This window comes from Stylophora pistillata, chromosome 9 (genome assembly GCF_964205215.1).
Source record: "Stylophora pistillata chromosome 9, jaStyPist1.2, whole genome shotgun sequence".
Lineage (NCBI taxonomy): Eukaryota > Metazoa > Cnidaria > Anthozoa > Scleractinia > Pocilloporidae > Stylophora > Stylophora pistillata.
This window is the reverse complement of record NC_142527.1, coordinates 5,747,701-5,763,130: the sequence shown is the minus strand read 5'-3', so window position 1 is coordinate 5,763,130 and position 15,430 is coordinate 5,747,701. Positions and strand designations below refer to the sequence as shown.

At 40.4% G+C, this 15,430-nt stretch overlaps 2 protein-coding genes across 3 annotated transcripts in view; both read right to left on the bottom strand.

Annotated features, from left to right (window-relative positions):
• Window positions 1-828: 828 nt before the first annotated feature.
• LOC111344936 (uncharacterized) lies at window positions 829-13,137 on the bottom strand. Of its 2 annotated transcripts, XM_088733640.1 has the most exons (3): window positions 13,095-13,137; window positions 2,238-6,922; window positions 829-1,946 (listed from the first exon to the last, which is right to left on the bottom strand). In XM_088733640.1, the coding sequence occupies exons 2-3, from the start codon at window positions 6,908-6,910 to the stop codon at window positions 1,925-1,927; spliced, it is 4,695 nt and encodes a 1,564-aa protein (XP_088589766.1). In that variant the 5' UTR covers window positions 6,911-6,922; window positions 13,095-13,137; the 3' UTR covers window positions 829-1,924. The 2 variants fall into 2 exon arrangements, with proteins under 2 accessions (XP_088589766.1, XP_088589767.1); XM_088733641.1 differs by lacking the exon at window positions 829-1,946 and having other exon boundaries at window positions 2,234-6,922.
• A 2,203-nt stretch (window positions 13,138-15,340) lies between these two features.
• The window catches only part of LOC148722915 (uncharacterized), an 816-nt gene continuing 726 nt past the window's right edge, over window positions 15,341-15,430 (bottom strand). Inside the window, exon 1 of the mRNA XM_088733444.1 lies at window positions 15,341-15,430. This exon is cut by the window's right edge and continues 726 nt beyond it. Coding sequence (XP_088589570.1) covers window positions 15,341-15,430 — 90 coding nt within the window.

The window sequence follows — 15,430 nt, the reverse complement described above, 5'->3', positions numbered from 1 at the left end:
AAGCGAAACCTCTGCCAAGCCTCAGGGAAAGTCGTATACAGCATACAGATATTGGGTAAAATCACCTGTGACTTAAGGTAGAGGAATCAATAAGTCGTTTCAGATCGAAGTGTGATGTTTTTAAACTGACGCCCTTTTTTATCCATCGTGAAGGAAAATTCCTAAAGATGGGAGTAGTTCAATGAAGGGCGGGAGTGGGAAGGTAAAAGGCCGCTAAAGCGCTGGAGGCCGGAGAACGTGACACGGAAAGTGGGAGCTGTGACCCCCCTGTGATCCTCCCTCTCTAAAGGCCGTGCGGAAAGATACACCTTCTGCTCCTCTAAACGGGTATTAGTCTCGGTCAGTCAGCTGTTAACGTTCATAATAATGAGGTACTTGATCTATCAAGCACCAATACTTATAGTTCAGCTATCATGTTTGGATTATTCAGCATGATTTCATAACCTTATAAAATCATAATCCTTTAGATAATCTTCACGATGGAAAATTTGCTTGGCTCACATAGTAGGGTATGGTCTTTCTCATATGAAAACGTTTGATACTGGAATAAGAAATGATCCCAGAATACTAGAAACCCTCGCTTTTTTAGTATCACAAATTTGGCGTTGGAAAATGAGTATCAAGTAACATGGATAGAGAGGAAACTTATCGCGATCATGCCCTTCACTTCTAGTTTCAGCTCGGAAAGCGTCAGTGAACAGCATGGAGACCCTTTATCTAGGGTACCGAGTCCCGCCAGATGTATCCCTTATCCCGTTTCCTTGCCGCTACTGCTTTACTCTGCTAGCTGATTGCCGGAGTCAAACGTTCAAGAGATTTTCTAAGATGTATCTTAAGCTACCATTTATTTTTACTCGTTCGGGTGGTTACAGAAACAGTTGCTTAACTACTTTCCTTTAAGAAAGTTACATAGGCCACATCCAAAAAAGGGCATCGTGTGTATTTTCCGCGGAATGATCAGAAAATACGTGGAAACGAGAAGAAAGCGCTGATGGCCATAACAGCAAAATTTAAAAAGGCAAAAATTAAAGGCAATTGTTAATATAAGCATGCGAACAGACATCATCTCCTTAATTGCAATCTACAAGTGACTTATCGAACAAGAGTCAAAATGATTCAACCATAATTTTTTCCACTTCATAAAAATCATACAATAGACATTTGTCCTGGTCCTATTTTGAGGTTCATGTATTCTCTTTTCTCGATATTTCAAGCCGGTGTCCAAGAAAGGGTTTCTGTAAAGATGCTACATCAAAATCAGTCCTATAATACCGTACTTAAAAGGTTCTGTTGACTAATCCTACGAAATGGCTTTGGAGTAAACCCTTGCAGACTTAGGTCGCTCGTTTAACACTTAAATTGTAATGATTGTACTTTACAAAAAGGCATCATGTCAACAATGCTCCGTGCACATGGTACAATGTAATTTTTTTTCTCACGCTTTGTGTGACTCCCAGGCTGCTCGGATATGCCAGTAGATTTTTAATTTTAGTTGTTAAATTGAGTTGTCACGTTGCTGGCGCTGTAAACACATTTTTCTTTCACCACTTGAAAATTGCTAAATAAATCACAGTGACACTTCTGGAGATGGCCTCGTTTTCGTTTTGACAAATTTAACAGACGAGACTAATGAACCAGAACATCATTTAAAATTGTAATTTTTTTGAAGGATAAAACATTGCCCGAGTGCCTAAGCAATACGTCCATCGGAGGAACATTGGGAAAGAAAAAACACAAAATATCCAAATTTATCTCCGGATAAATATTTCAAGATGCCGAATACACAATAATAAAACATCAAAAATTGCCTTTCACTTGAACTAGAAGGTGAGAAAATATTTAGAGTCTGTTCTCTACTTATTCTATTTAATTCATCCATCCACAAGTCTCTTGGCTCTGTTTCCTTAGAGTCATCAGTCGCCCTTTAACTGTCAAGGTCTTTTTTCCTGCAACGAATGAAAATAAGAACAAATTATAAAACAAAATACAATCACAACAGGCGCAATAGGAAAACGTAGGAAAACGAATGGTTTCCGCTTACATGTATATCTGATTGATGGTGAGGCACTTTCAAGAATCTATATTTAACACCAAACAGAGAGCGTCAATTGTTACTCTCCAAAACCAAGTAAATATCAAACTAGCCTTTATATTCAAGGTCACAGATGGTTGGCTTTAATCATTAGCGACTGGTAAGCCATAGCCACCTTCTATTACCTTTTATGAATGAATCTTACCTCAGTTCGTCAAAATCGAGCCTCACATCACCTCCAATCAGCGTAAACGAAGCCCACTCAGACACTTTGGTAAAGCCGTTATTTCTCATCCACTTCATGGCCTGATGAAGAGATTCACTGGCACTTTCTCCTTCAACGAGATGTTCGTAGAATTGTCTCATCAGCTGCTCTGTTGCTGAGTCTGGAATGGCCCAAAGTGCAACTAACACCGACCGAGCACCAGATCCTAAGAATGCGCGGGCAATTCCAATAACTCCCTCAGCTCTTATCTGTCCACTTCCACTGTGACAGCAGCTAAGTACCACCAGTTTAGCTCTGACTTTCACTCGTGAGACATCAGCCATCGTTAACATGTAAGCCTCCTTTGGTGGGATAACATCTCGACTGTTGAAAGGAGGAATGGGGGCGAGAGCAATTTCTCCCCTTTCGGCGTTGCCATGGGCAGCGAAATGTATCAGGCTTACTGAACTTATCCTTTCGAGAACTGCCTGCTTCGTTGCTTCCTCTTCTACCAGGGGCGGAACGCCCACGAGTTGTCCGACCATCTCCGCTTCCTTTTTAGCACCTGGCAATGGCAGCAACCAATCAACCTTGGGATTGCCTATTATCAAGGCACCAGTGTTGCTGTGATAGTCCTCTGGACTGTCTTGAGTGATCTTGAGTATCGTCAAAGAAGGAATGACACGGATCCTATGCGTCTCCGAGAGGTATTTGGCCCCCTCTTTTTCACTCAGGGCGGCAAAGGGAACTTTGTACAAATTACTGTGCGGAACAATAATAACTTCAAGCTCCTCAAGCAAATCATAAACTGGGGCAATAAAGATTTTGTAACACAACGATAGACTTGAAATAACTTTCTCGTCCTCCTCTACCAGTCGCACCCTTGCAAAGCTTTTTTTCTCGTCGGTAAGAGGTTGCGACTCAATAATATTTAAAGACCGATCTTCACAGTCTTCAGTGGGCAAAATACCAAGACTCCGGAAGTTATCAGCCAAAAATTGACTCAAAGGAAAGTCTCTGGACAACCCAGCCTGAAAGAGATTCTCTTCTTGTGATATTCGTTTAAAATAAATGGCCCCGCTTGTTTTTAAGATCCACAAATGCACAGCATTTTGAAAATAAGAAATGTAAAGACAAGTACAATTCTTTTCTCCTCTCAAAATATTTTCAATGCCAAACCAAGATTGTGGATTAGCAGAGATGTGCGTTTCAACCGAGTACTTCTCTGCCATCAAGTTCGATAAGCCTCTCGCTCGACTTAGCTCTTCAACATAAAGAGCATCACGAACATTTCCGGTGACACAAAGCAAAGTACTTAGCAGCTTGTAGGGAAAAACTCCTGAGTCTTCCAGAAATGATGTTTTGAACTCATCAGTGCCGCCCAAGAAATACCTCATCTCCTCATACTTTTCAATACATATATGAAGACATGAAAGGGAGTCTTTGATTTTGTTTTTTAATAAATACAAAACGGCGTAACCTTTCAAAATATGGAACTCTGTTAATCTATCTCCAGTATTTCTGGATATGGATAATGCTTTCTCCAAGCATACTTCCGAACCTTCATAATCTCCGAGATTTCTATACAATATTCCAAGGTTTGTAAGATCTGCTGCCTCCCCTGCCTTATCACCAATTTCAGTTCTGATAACAAGCGCTTTCTCGAAATAATCTTTAGCCTTATCGTATTGCCCGAGCGACTGAAACACAGTACCTAGGTTTCCGTAGTCGGCTGCCTCTCCTTCTTTGTCGCCAATTTCAGTTCTGATGGCAAGCGCTTTTTCGCAATACTCTTTAGCCTTCTCGTATTGCCCGAGCGACTGAAACACAGTACCTAGGTTTCCGTAAGCTGCTGCCTCTCCTTCTTTGTTGCCAATTTCAGTTTTGATGACAAGCGCTCTTTCGTAATACTCTTTAGCCTTCTCGTATTGTCCGAGCGACTGAAACAGAGAACCTAGGTTTCCGTAAGCTGCTGCCTCTCCTCCTTTGTCGCCGATTTCAGTTCTGATGACAAGCGCTCTTTTGAGATACTCTTTAGCCATGTCGTATTTCCCGAGCGAATGAAACACAGTACCTAGGTTTCCGTAGTCGGCTGCCTCTCCTTTCCTGTCGCCAATTTCAGTTCTGATGACGAGCGCTTTTTTGAGATACTCTTTAGCCATGTCGTATTTCCCGAGCGAATGAAACACAGTACCTAGGTTTCCGTAGTCGGCTGCCTCTCCTTCCCTGTCGCCAATTTCAGTTCTGATGACAAGCGCTTTTTTGTAATACTCTTTAGCTATGTCGTATTGCCCGAGCGACTGAAACACAGTACCTAGGTTTCCGTAAGCTGCTGCCTCTCCTTTCCTGTCGCCAATTTCAGTTTTGATGACAAGCGCTCTTTTCAGATACTCTTTCGCGATGTCGTATTTCCCGAGCGACTGAAACACAGTACCTAGGTTTCCGTAGTCGGCTGCCTCTCCTTTCCTGTCGCCAATCTCAGTTCTGATGACAAGCGCTTTTTCATAATATTCTTTAGCCTTCTCGTATTGCCCGAGCGACTGAAACACAGTACCTAGGTTTCCGTAGTCGGCTGCCTCTCCTTCCCTGTCGCCAATTTCAGTTCTGATGACAAGCGCTTTTTTGTAATACTCTTTAGCTTTGTCGTATTGCCCGAGCGACTGAAACACAGTACCAAGGTTTCCGTAGTCGGCTGCCTCTCCTTCCCTGTCGCCAATTTTAGTTCTGATGACAAGCGCTTTTTTGTAATACTCTTTAGCTTTGTCGTATTGCCCGAGCGACTGAAACACAGTACCTAGGTTTCCGTAAGCTGCTGCCTCTCCTTCTTTGTTGCCAATTTCAGTTCTGATGACAAGCGCTCTTTCGTAATACTCTTTAGCCTTCTCGTATTGTCCGAGCGACTGAAACACAGAACCTAGGTTTCCGTAAGCTGCTGCCTCTCCTCCTTTGTCGCCGATTTCAGTTCTGATGACAAGCGCTCTTTTGAGATACTCTTTAGCCATGTCGTATTTCCCGAGCGAATGAAACACAGTACCTAGGTTTCCGTAGTCGGCTGCCTCTCCTTTCCTGTCGCCAATTTCAGTTCTGATGACGAGCGCTTTTTTGAGATACTCTTTAGCCATGTCGTATTTCCCGAGCGAATGAAACACAGTACCTAGGTTTCCGTAGTCGGCTGCCTCTCCTTTCCTGTCGCCAATTTCAGTTCTGATGACAAGCGCTTTTTTGTAATACTCTTTAGCTTTGTCGTATTTCCCGAGCGACTGAAACACAGTACCTAGGTTTCCGTAAGCTGCTGCCTCTCCTTTCCTGTCGCCAATTTCAGTTTTGATGACAAGCGCTCTTTTCAGATACTCTTTCGCGATGTCGTATTTCCCGAGCGACTGAAACACAGTACCTAGGTTTCCGTAGTCGGCTGCCTCTCCTTTCCTGTCACCAATCTCAGTTCTGATGACAAGCGCTTTTTCATAATATTCTTTAGCCTTCTCGTATTGCCCGAGCGACTGGAACACAGTACCAAGGTTTCCGTAGTCGGCTGCCTCTCCTTCCCTGTCGCCAATTTCAGTTCTGATGACAAGCGCTTTTTTGTAATACTCTTTAGCTTTGTCGTATTGCCCGAGCGACTGAAACACAGTACCTAGGTTTCCGTAAGCTGCTGCCTCTCCTTTCCTGTCGCCAATTTCAGTTTTGATGACAAGCGCTCTTTTCAGATACTCTTTCGCGATGTCGTATTTCCCGAGCGACTGAAACACAGTACCTAGGTTTCCGTAGTCGGCTGCCTCTCCGTACCTGTCGCCAATCTCAGTTCTGATGACAAGCGCTTTTTCATAATATTCTTTAGCCTTGTCGTATTGCCCGAGCGACTGAAACACAGTACCAAGGTTTCCGTAGTCGGCTGCCTCTCCTTCCCTATCGCCAATTTCAGTTCTGATGACAAGCGCTTTTTTGTAATACTCTTTAGCCTTGTCGTATTGTCCGAGCGACTGAAACACAGTACCTAGGTTTCCGTAGTCGATTGCCTCTCCTTTCCTGTCGCCAATTTCAGTTCTGATGATAACCCCTTTTTTGAGATGCTCGATAGCATTATTGTATTCCCCAAGCGAATTAAGCAACGCTCCTAGGTTTCCATAACACGATGCTTCTCCCCTTTTGTCGCCAATTTTGGTTGTTATGGCAAGGGCTCTCTCAAAATACTTTTTCGCTCTTACGTTTTCGCCAAGTTTATAAAAGATATTTCCGAGTCTTTCACAGGCGTTTGCTTCTCCAATTTTATCACCAGTTTGTCTCTTTATATTTACCGTTTTTTCATAAAGTTGTTTGGCTTCTATAAACCTCTTTTGACTCTCAACTACCCCTGCTAGGGCCATGGTTATATCTCCTTCTCCTACTAAGGGACCAGACTCGTTGCATAGGACAAGAAGTTTCCTGCCGTATCTTTCTGCATTTATGTAGTCGGAGATACGAAGATAAGCGCAAAAGAGAAGTGTGTAGATGGTGCTGTAACATGGTGAAATAAATTGGTCTTTGCTGTTCTGGTTGGTGTTATTTAGCAAAATCAAGCATTCGCTGAATATTTCAGTAGCCTTCTGAACACGATCTGAGTTTAGCAGGAATACGGCAATAGGGATGGCTATGCTCAAGGAAGTTATCATGGTTTCTATCGTTAGGTTTTCCATTGCTATCCTTTCCTGTTATTTGATTCAAATTAGGGAAACATTTAATTTTTAGTTACACAAGTCAACAAATGACTAGATAGTCTGGATTTACTTTGAGTCACAACGAAAAGGAAGCTATATGTGAACTAGAAAAAACTGGTAGGGTCGACTTTTTTCAGTACTGAGCTGAAAGAGCTATCAAGTATGAGTCCACAATATCGACTTAGAATAAGAAATAAATGGAAAATGGACTTGAATTGGGAAAGCCGAAGAAATCAATCGAGTAAATTCGGTGAAACTTATAAAATAACCTTCACCACAGATTTTTTGAAAACGGACTGTGTGGCTGTTACGCTGTGAAAGTAAACTGTTATCCAAGTGATTTCATAGCATCACCAAAGTAAAGCGCGTGCTCTGATTGGTTAATTCAGCGTCCACCATTTGCCCATGGGTGTACGCTGCTGACGTGAGCAAATGCAAAGACTAGTTTTCCGCGCGCGCTTGTTTTTCTAGTCACGTAGGAATTGTTTAATAAAAGAAAACTCTTTTGATGCAATGTATCAATATTATGTTATAAAAAAAAATGGTAAACGCCACATTGTACACTATTAAGTTAAGGATGCACGTGGGAGGTATGCTAAGCACTCAAGAAGCTAAAGTCGCTTTCGGCTATCGCCTCGCGCGACTTTTACGCTTCCTTCCTGCTTAGCAACCTCCCGCGTGCATCTATAACTCAATAGTGTACGCTGTGGTATTTACCATTTGTCATTGGATCTAGCTTTGTCGTTCTTTCATCTTATCACGTGATGTAAAAGTGAAACAGCATTTGTTTTTGCGTTTTCTATGAGAATGTCCATCACGTGTAATTACGTTAAATAACATTTATCAAGGCGGTAAGTAAACAAACTTTAGTCCTACATGCTTCGACAGGGGTAAAACAAAATAATTACTGTCAATAACATTAATCAAGGCGGTAAGTAAACAAACTGTAGTCCTACATGCTTCGACGGGGATAAAACAAAATAATTTATAACATAACCAAAGTAAAGCGCGCGCTCTGATTGGTCAATTTAGCGTTCCCCATTTGCCCATGGGTGTACGCTGCTGACGTGAGCAAATGCAAAGACTATTTTTCCGCGCGCGCTTGTTTTTTCTGGTCACGTAAGATTTGTTAAATAAAAGGGAACTCTAGCTACAGTGTGTTAATGTTATGTTATAAAGCAAATGGTAAACACCACAGCGTACACTATTGAGTTATGGATGCACTTGGGAGGTTTGCTAAGCACTCAAGAAGCTAGAGTCGCTCTCGGCTATCGCCTCGAGCGACTCTTACGCTTCTTTCGTGCTTAGCAACCTCCCGCGTGCATCCATAACTCAATAGTGTACGCAGTGGTGTTTACCATTTGTTAATTGGTTTAGTCAACTAAGTTGTTAACGCAAATTGGCCATCGTAAAGCTGACGTTTAGAGATTCTTTCACAGTGTGACATAACAAGCGCAAACACAAAGATCGAAAGAGCAGTTACTGGGCGTTCCCATAAGCTCCTCACCTCTCTAGAGTTACTAAAGAACTATAACTGTGGCTGATGTTTTGAAAGTGAAACAACAAAAATAATGCATTACAGTTGGGACTTTCCCCAACCTTCCGAAACTTCGGCTTCCACAGTGTTTTGGGGATCCAGATCATTTGTGTCTTAGTTTATCTCCTTCCCTCCTCTAGGCTAATCAAAAAAAATTAAAGGAAAATTTTTATTACAGAATTTTCTTTCGTGCTGGTGTGCCCGTCTTCCGCGTCAGATTCAGATTTTCAACAATTAGAGGTCATATGATATATGCGTTATTAACCGAACGTGAGGTCAAGATGGCTGGATATTGGCCGAGTTTCTTTTTTAAAATTCTTATGGACAGAGACGAGGTCAAGGTCCATGAAAATGCGAGAAAAGAACGAGGTTAATGTCCAGCCATCTTGACCTCACAAGCTCGGTTAATAAAATATTTATCATACTGCAAAAAGATTTCGCATTAGTAAGAATTAAGAATATTAATATAACTTGTTTACTTCAAGAAACGGGAAAGAAAGCCAACTGTCTTTGCAGCACAACAAACTCACGAGAGTCGCTTCTGTTTTCTTTGTTTTGACTATCTTGTGCAGCTTTTTGCGTTTCCATCGCCGAAATTGTCCAAGAATTACCAACTTAGTTCTAATTCAATTTTTTCATACGCTGGATCAGTGCGGGAAATCCCGAGCGGGCAAGATGAGCCCACCTTGCCCACTCGGGTAGCCAATCGAAAAACAAGATTCGCTTTATCTCGCCCACGGGCGCTGCGAGCGATGTAATGAAAGATACTTATTGATTGAGTTTATTACTAGTATTTCAGTTGGTTTTGTGCGTCACACTTTTATAACTAAAAATGTATTTGAGCATGCAAAAATAAAAAAATGTTCTCCTCCATTATCAAAAGGGAACGTTAGGCCAAGGGAACATGGCAAAACATTATTTTTTTTAACCTGGTTTTATTCGTTGTTCATTCGCAAGTTAGAATTTCCGCCATTTTCTTTTTTAGTATTGTTTACCGTTGACGCTTTGTATCGCAGGCGAGTGCCGAAGGCGCGAGAGTTTTCTGGACGAGCCCCGGAGTGGCGAAAAACAACGGGGAGTGAGACCGTTGGAATTCAGCCGTTTGAAACGTGTTGTAAATTGCTAGGAACAGCGCTCGTTGCTCGGAAGAGAAATGTAACAGCAAGAACAAATTTATTGGGGATCGCGAACTACTTTCACGCTCGACTTGCAGTGATTTCCATAACAAAATGTAAGTATTTAAAGTGTTTATTATCATTTAAAGTTAATCTATTCGCTTTCAAATTTTAAAAGAAAGAAAACCGCTGGAATGACTGCTATTATGACAAGCATATAAGGCTTTATTTTGAATTTTTAAAGCTAAAGTAACTTTAAATCTTTTTGTATTCAACAGAATATTATAACATAACCAAAGTAAAGCGCGCGCTCTGATTGGTCAATTTAGCGTTCCCCATTTGCCCATGGGTGTACGCTGCTGACGTGAGCAAATGCAAAGACTATTTTTCCGCGCGCGCTTGTTTTTTCTGGTCGCGTAAGATTTGTTAAATAAACGGGAACTCTTTAGCTACAATGTATCAATGTTATGTTATAAAACAAATGGTAAACACCACAGCGTACACTATTGAGTTATGGATGCACTTGGGAGGTTTGCTAAGCACTCAAGAAGCTAGAGTCGCTCTCGGCTATCGCCTCGAGCGACTCTTACGCTTCTTTCGTGCTTAGCAACCTCCCGCGTGCATCCATAACTCAATAGTGTACGCTGTGGTGTTTACCATTTGTTAATTGGAAAACTTTTATGAAAAGTCGCATCACACTGTTACCGTTGACAATATATACGAATGAATGGATGGTTATACCACCGATGTTCTGTGCAGCGATGCCAGTTGGTGCTGTTACAAAACAATGTAGTCCTTTCCGTCGAATTTTCTCTATAATATATCGCAGAAAGAACGATTTTCCACTGCCGGCTTTTCCAGATACAAAAACACTATAACTACCCTCAATAATTCCTTCCACTTTCCGCTGATTTTCACTTAAAATCGCCATAAAAAGTCTTCTTGTTAGATGTTTGTTTATATTTCTAACGCTTCGCGCCTTCGACCAAAATTCTGTGCGAGCTTAGTTTGGCGCCATGGCAAGTATAACGAGCATCATGAGAAGTACACGGTAAAAAACTTGCTTCCCGTTTAATTTAGTATATCTGTTTCCCTCACGTAAGATGGAAAGATTCCTACGAACACGACTGTTTTTTTTTTTCTTTTTTTTTTTTTTTTTGTATTTGATGTCAAAATTACCTGATTTTTCTCGGAATTCGGGGAAATTTGACTTCCAAGACTACATGGCCAGAGCCAAATAAACCGCATTTGGGAATGATGGGTTCATTTTAATAGTCTGTAATCAGTAGTAAAAGACCCACACCGCATTATATATATACTCGTTGTAATCGTTTGCAATCATGTGGAGGTAACACCATTTATACCCCACAGCTTTTCTTTTCATCATAACCAGTTCTGAATATTGCGTTTCTAGTGTTCGAATTGGTTCATTCAAGTGCTTTAATACTCATTTTCGATTTATCTTGTATGGAAATGCATTGAAATGTGTGTTGGAAACTGAAAACTTTTTCTGAAAAAAATCCAAACGTTTAAGATTCAATGAAATGTAATAAAACAATTATTGCTTTCACGTTTGGTGGATACGAGATTGTTTAAAGCCATCCCGTATCCAGCTCGCACTCACGGACTAATTATTAAGTATCTGAAGTGTTGGGATATTTTTCACACGGGAGGGCTAGGAGGTTCAGAACTGTGTCAAGCTTGACTTTAAGAGGATACAGAATGCCTTACAATTATAAATTGTGAGATAGGGGGTAAAATCTCTCCAAGGACTTCTTTGGATGCCCCTCCTCCCCCCCACAAGTATCAAACAATGTTACTGCCAATTTGTGATTATTTGAACGAAAAATAAAAACTGTGATCAAGAGTATTTCACAAGATCACTGAAACTAGGAACTGATCAAAAATCAAATGCAATCGCGAAAAATATCAAAAGATTATTTTCCCCCCAAGTGATTCAATATGTACGAGACTTGAAGTAATGATTGGCATTTCAAAAAACTTTTGAAACTATAACTTAGAAATATATCTCTAATTCCACAGAAGATGGCGAGGGTAAAACTCCACATTTTTGAAAATTCAAAACAGAAATTGAATACCACGGGAGAAAGAAGGAGGAGGAAGATATGGAGAGCTAATGAGTAGTTTACACAAGAGAGCTTTATTTCGGTGAATTTATTTCGGTTTTGTAGGTCACACTTTTATTACTTTTATGATGGATTTAAACGCGCCAAAATAATCAATGTTATTCTTTTTCAACTGGGAACGTCAGGCTTCAGTGTTCAGCCCTTTGAATGGTTTGATTTTCATCACAAGATCGATCACAGTTCAACTAAAGTTTCTTTCTTTAAACGGTTAGTACTCTGTGCGGGATAATCAACTCATTGTCAGTCGTGAGCTTTTCATTTTTTAGCGGGTGCGATTTGCATAATCGAAGACAAAAATACTAGCCTGTGTACAGCTGCCCACTACCCTCAAAAAAAAAAAAAAAAAAAAATCGGGAATGAAACAAACACTGCTGCTGGCAATTTGTGATTCTTCAAAGTATTTAACAAAATCACTGATATAGGAACTAATCAACTATCGAATACGATCTAGATAACTGTAAGGAGGTTCGAATTTTCTACCTAATAAGTGATTTTTCATGTGCGTGGCGTGAACCAACGTGATCTGCCCAGTTTTCACGTGACTTCATAAAGTTCAAAACCCAAATTCACATGAGCTACCAATGTCTTCACGTTTTATCCACCTTAGAGCTGACGTTTGAAGCGTTAGCAATTCATCAGAGTGATTCATAATCTTGGGAAATCAATGATGTTGTATAGCCAGAATTCAACAAGTTTCAGTTTCTCCAAGAAAAAATGAATTTAAAACATCTTTCTTCGTGAGCGTCAGTGCAGTGCCATAGCCTGACTTATCTTCTTCGAGATTCAGGCGCTTTAACAAACATAGAAAGAGATAACGCCCTTAGGAAAAGTCTGTACCGTAGAACTGCAAAAATCCAAAGATTTCAGCGAAGGGTATCTCGGCTATGAAATGCTTGAGTACAAAACGGAAACTCAATTCGTATTTACTGAGATCTTTGATTCGTTTGTTGAACCCTCCAAAACAAGGTCAAGCTAATTACCGATGCAGATTATAGCCACTGGATATATAAAGCACCACGAATTTCCTATGATATCAGCAAGGGACAGTCCACATCATAAACAGGTCTGATTTTAGTTTTTTGATCATCAGCCTCTCAAAGTGAGCGATACTCAATAATCTTAGCTAATGAGGATAAATCATGGGGTATAAAGCCACAGAGGTTTAAAAAAGTCGCTGTAAGACGATTGTATTTCACTCGTGTAGTGACGATTCTTTCACACCGCGACATAACTACAAAGTGCACACACAATGATCGAAAAGCACTCACTGGGCTTTCCCACCAGAGTCGTACCTCTTTAGAGGTAATCAATAACTACAGCTGACTAAAACCGAGTGACTATAAAAGATTATCAATCGCACTTACCAAGATGTTGACTATCTGGCTGATGCTTGAATGAAATAACCGAAAGTACTGATTTCCAGTCAGGACTTTTCCCAGCCTTCCGAAACTTCCGCTTTCACGCTGTATTGTTATTCCCTCCGCCCCGCCCCGCCCCTCCCCTCCCCCCTCTCTGTGCTCAAAATCGAAAATATAAAGGAAAAGATTTAATGCAAAACAATTTTTTTTCGCTCGTGTACCTAACTATTGCGTCCTAGATTTTTAGTCAATGGAATGTTAATGGTAAGATCACATAATGTTTATTCACTGAGTTTGGTCGGGTCGGACGCGAAAATTTTTGCCTCCCATTTATGAAGCACAGACCGAGCGCAGCGAGGTCCGTACGTCGTGACCTAGAGCCAACATTTTCCCGTCCGGCCCGACCAGTCAGTCAATAAGTACATAGCATTTCGGTTTTGTACGTCACAATTGTATAATTAATGATGGATTTGAACAGGCCAAAATAAATTTTAAAATGTGCCTTTTTTTTTACAGGGAAAGTAAGGCTTCACTGTTTCTCGCTGGAACGGTTGGATTTGCACCACAAGATCTACCACAACACAACTGATCGAAGTTTCTCTCTTTAAACGGTAAGCTATCTTTGCGCGATAAGCGGCTCACTGTCGTCATAAACTTTCATTTTCTGGCTGTTGTGATTTGCATCATCGAAGAGAAAAATATCAGCAAAACTAAGTGACTGTATTTCGGTTTGAAACGTAACACTTTAATTTATAACTAATGATGGATTTGAGCATCCAAAAAACGAAACATTTAATTATTTAAACATTTAATGCAACGTCAGACTTTACCACGTTCATCCCTTTTGGAAGGTTGGATTTCCTGATCATGGTACAACTGAACTTGCTGTCTCGAAACAGTAAGCTATCTGTGCGTGAAAATTGGCCCATTGTCCCCATGAACTTTTCATTTTCTTGCAGGTGTGATTTGCATGATCAGAGACAAAAATACGCACTGATATAATAGGTAGGGAAACGGACAAAATGGATGGGTAGTTTGCTCTAGTCTCACCTTAGAGAGTGTTAATCCGGTGACTAAAATATGGTAACAAGCAAATGACATCAAGGAGAGGATCTAGCTTGACTTTCAATAATCACCAACGATTAATACTTATTTTGGGAGGGGAGAGAGGGGGAAAATGAACCTAGGTCACATCTACGTTGTAGGATCCGTGCACCTGGAAGACACTCTCCTGAAAACTCGCAGCGGCAATTACCGCGGGTTTTACCTTTTTGTTTCCCCTTTTCCTCAGACAATTGTAAGAAACTTGCACTTAGAAAGCGCTAACAGAAAAGAATTCTATATGGCGTAGAATTTTCCTTCTCTTCTTCAAACAACTGCAAGCTTGACAAGCTTGTTTCCCGCTAATTTTAGAATTCTGGTTGCTCCAGCATGAGATAAAGATATTTCTTTAAAAACGACTGAAATTTTGTGCATTTGATGTCAAAATTACCTGATTTCTCGGAATTCGGGGAAATTTCATATTTCTAAGGGTAACACGGCCTTGTTTGTTATCGTGTGCAGTTAACACCATAGACATTTCACCACTTGTATACTATTTTGTATTCTTAGGATCTGGGGTTTTGGGAACATTTTTCAAATGGGAGGGGTGAGGGAGGAGAAGGTATAGCTGAGTCAAATTTGAATTTCAGAGCATAACGGCCAGAATGTTTGTCATCGTGATCTGTGCGATGGGGGGTAAAATCTCTCCATTGACCCCTTTGGTCCCCCCCTAAGTATCAAACACTTCTACTGCCAATTTGGGATTATTTAAATGAAAAATTAAAACTGTTATCAAATGTATTTAACATGAAAATCGCTGGAAATGCTAGGAACTGATAAATTATCAAATACATTCGAGGAAAAGATCTTCAGTGTTCATAGCTTTGGAAAGTTGGATTCTCGTCACATAATCGATCACAGTACAAATGAAGCCTCTTTCTTTCAAATCAATCAATTTTATTATAAGCATACATAAAAGGAAGCGTCGGAGGTTTTCCCTATCAAGGACGCTCCCTACATAAAACATAAAATATATAATTATACTACAATGTAAAATTAAAGAGTCATTAAGAAATAGGTAAAAAAAAAAAAAGTATATATATATAAACCGTCTGACGATCGCAGCGCAAGCTGCGTGAAACTCAGAGTAACGGCGAAACGATCTTCCTGTCATTAATTTCGCTATATATATATATATATATATACATATTTTACGAAATTTTACGATACTTTCTAAGTTTACTACGAAAAATGTTAAAATCCTGTTCGTGCACTATATCTTTAGGAAGAGGATTCCACTG

Excerpts from the sequence above, each read along its gene's own strand:
- LOC111344936 (XM_088733640.1), bottom strand. The coding sequence starts at position 6,910 with ATGGAAAACCTAACGATAGAAACCATGATAACTTCCTTGAGCATAGCC. Across the intron at positions 1,947-2,237 it reads CTCGATTTTGACGAACTGAG|GAAAAAAGACCTTGACAGTT; the intron begins GTAAGATTCATT and ends CATTCGTTGCAG.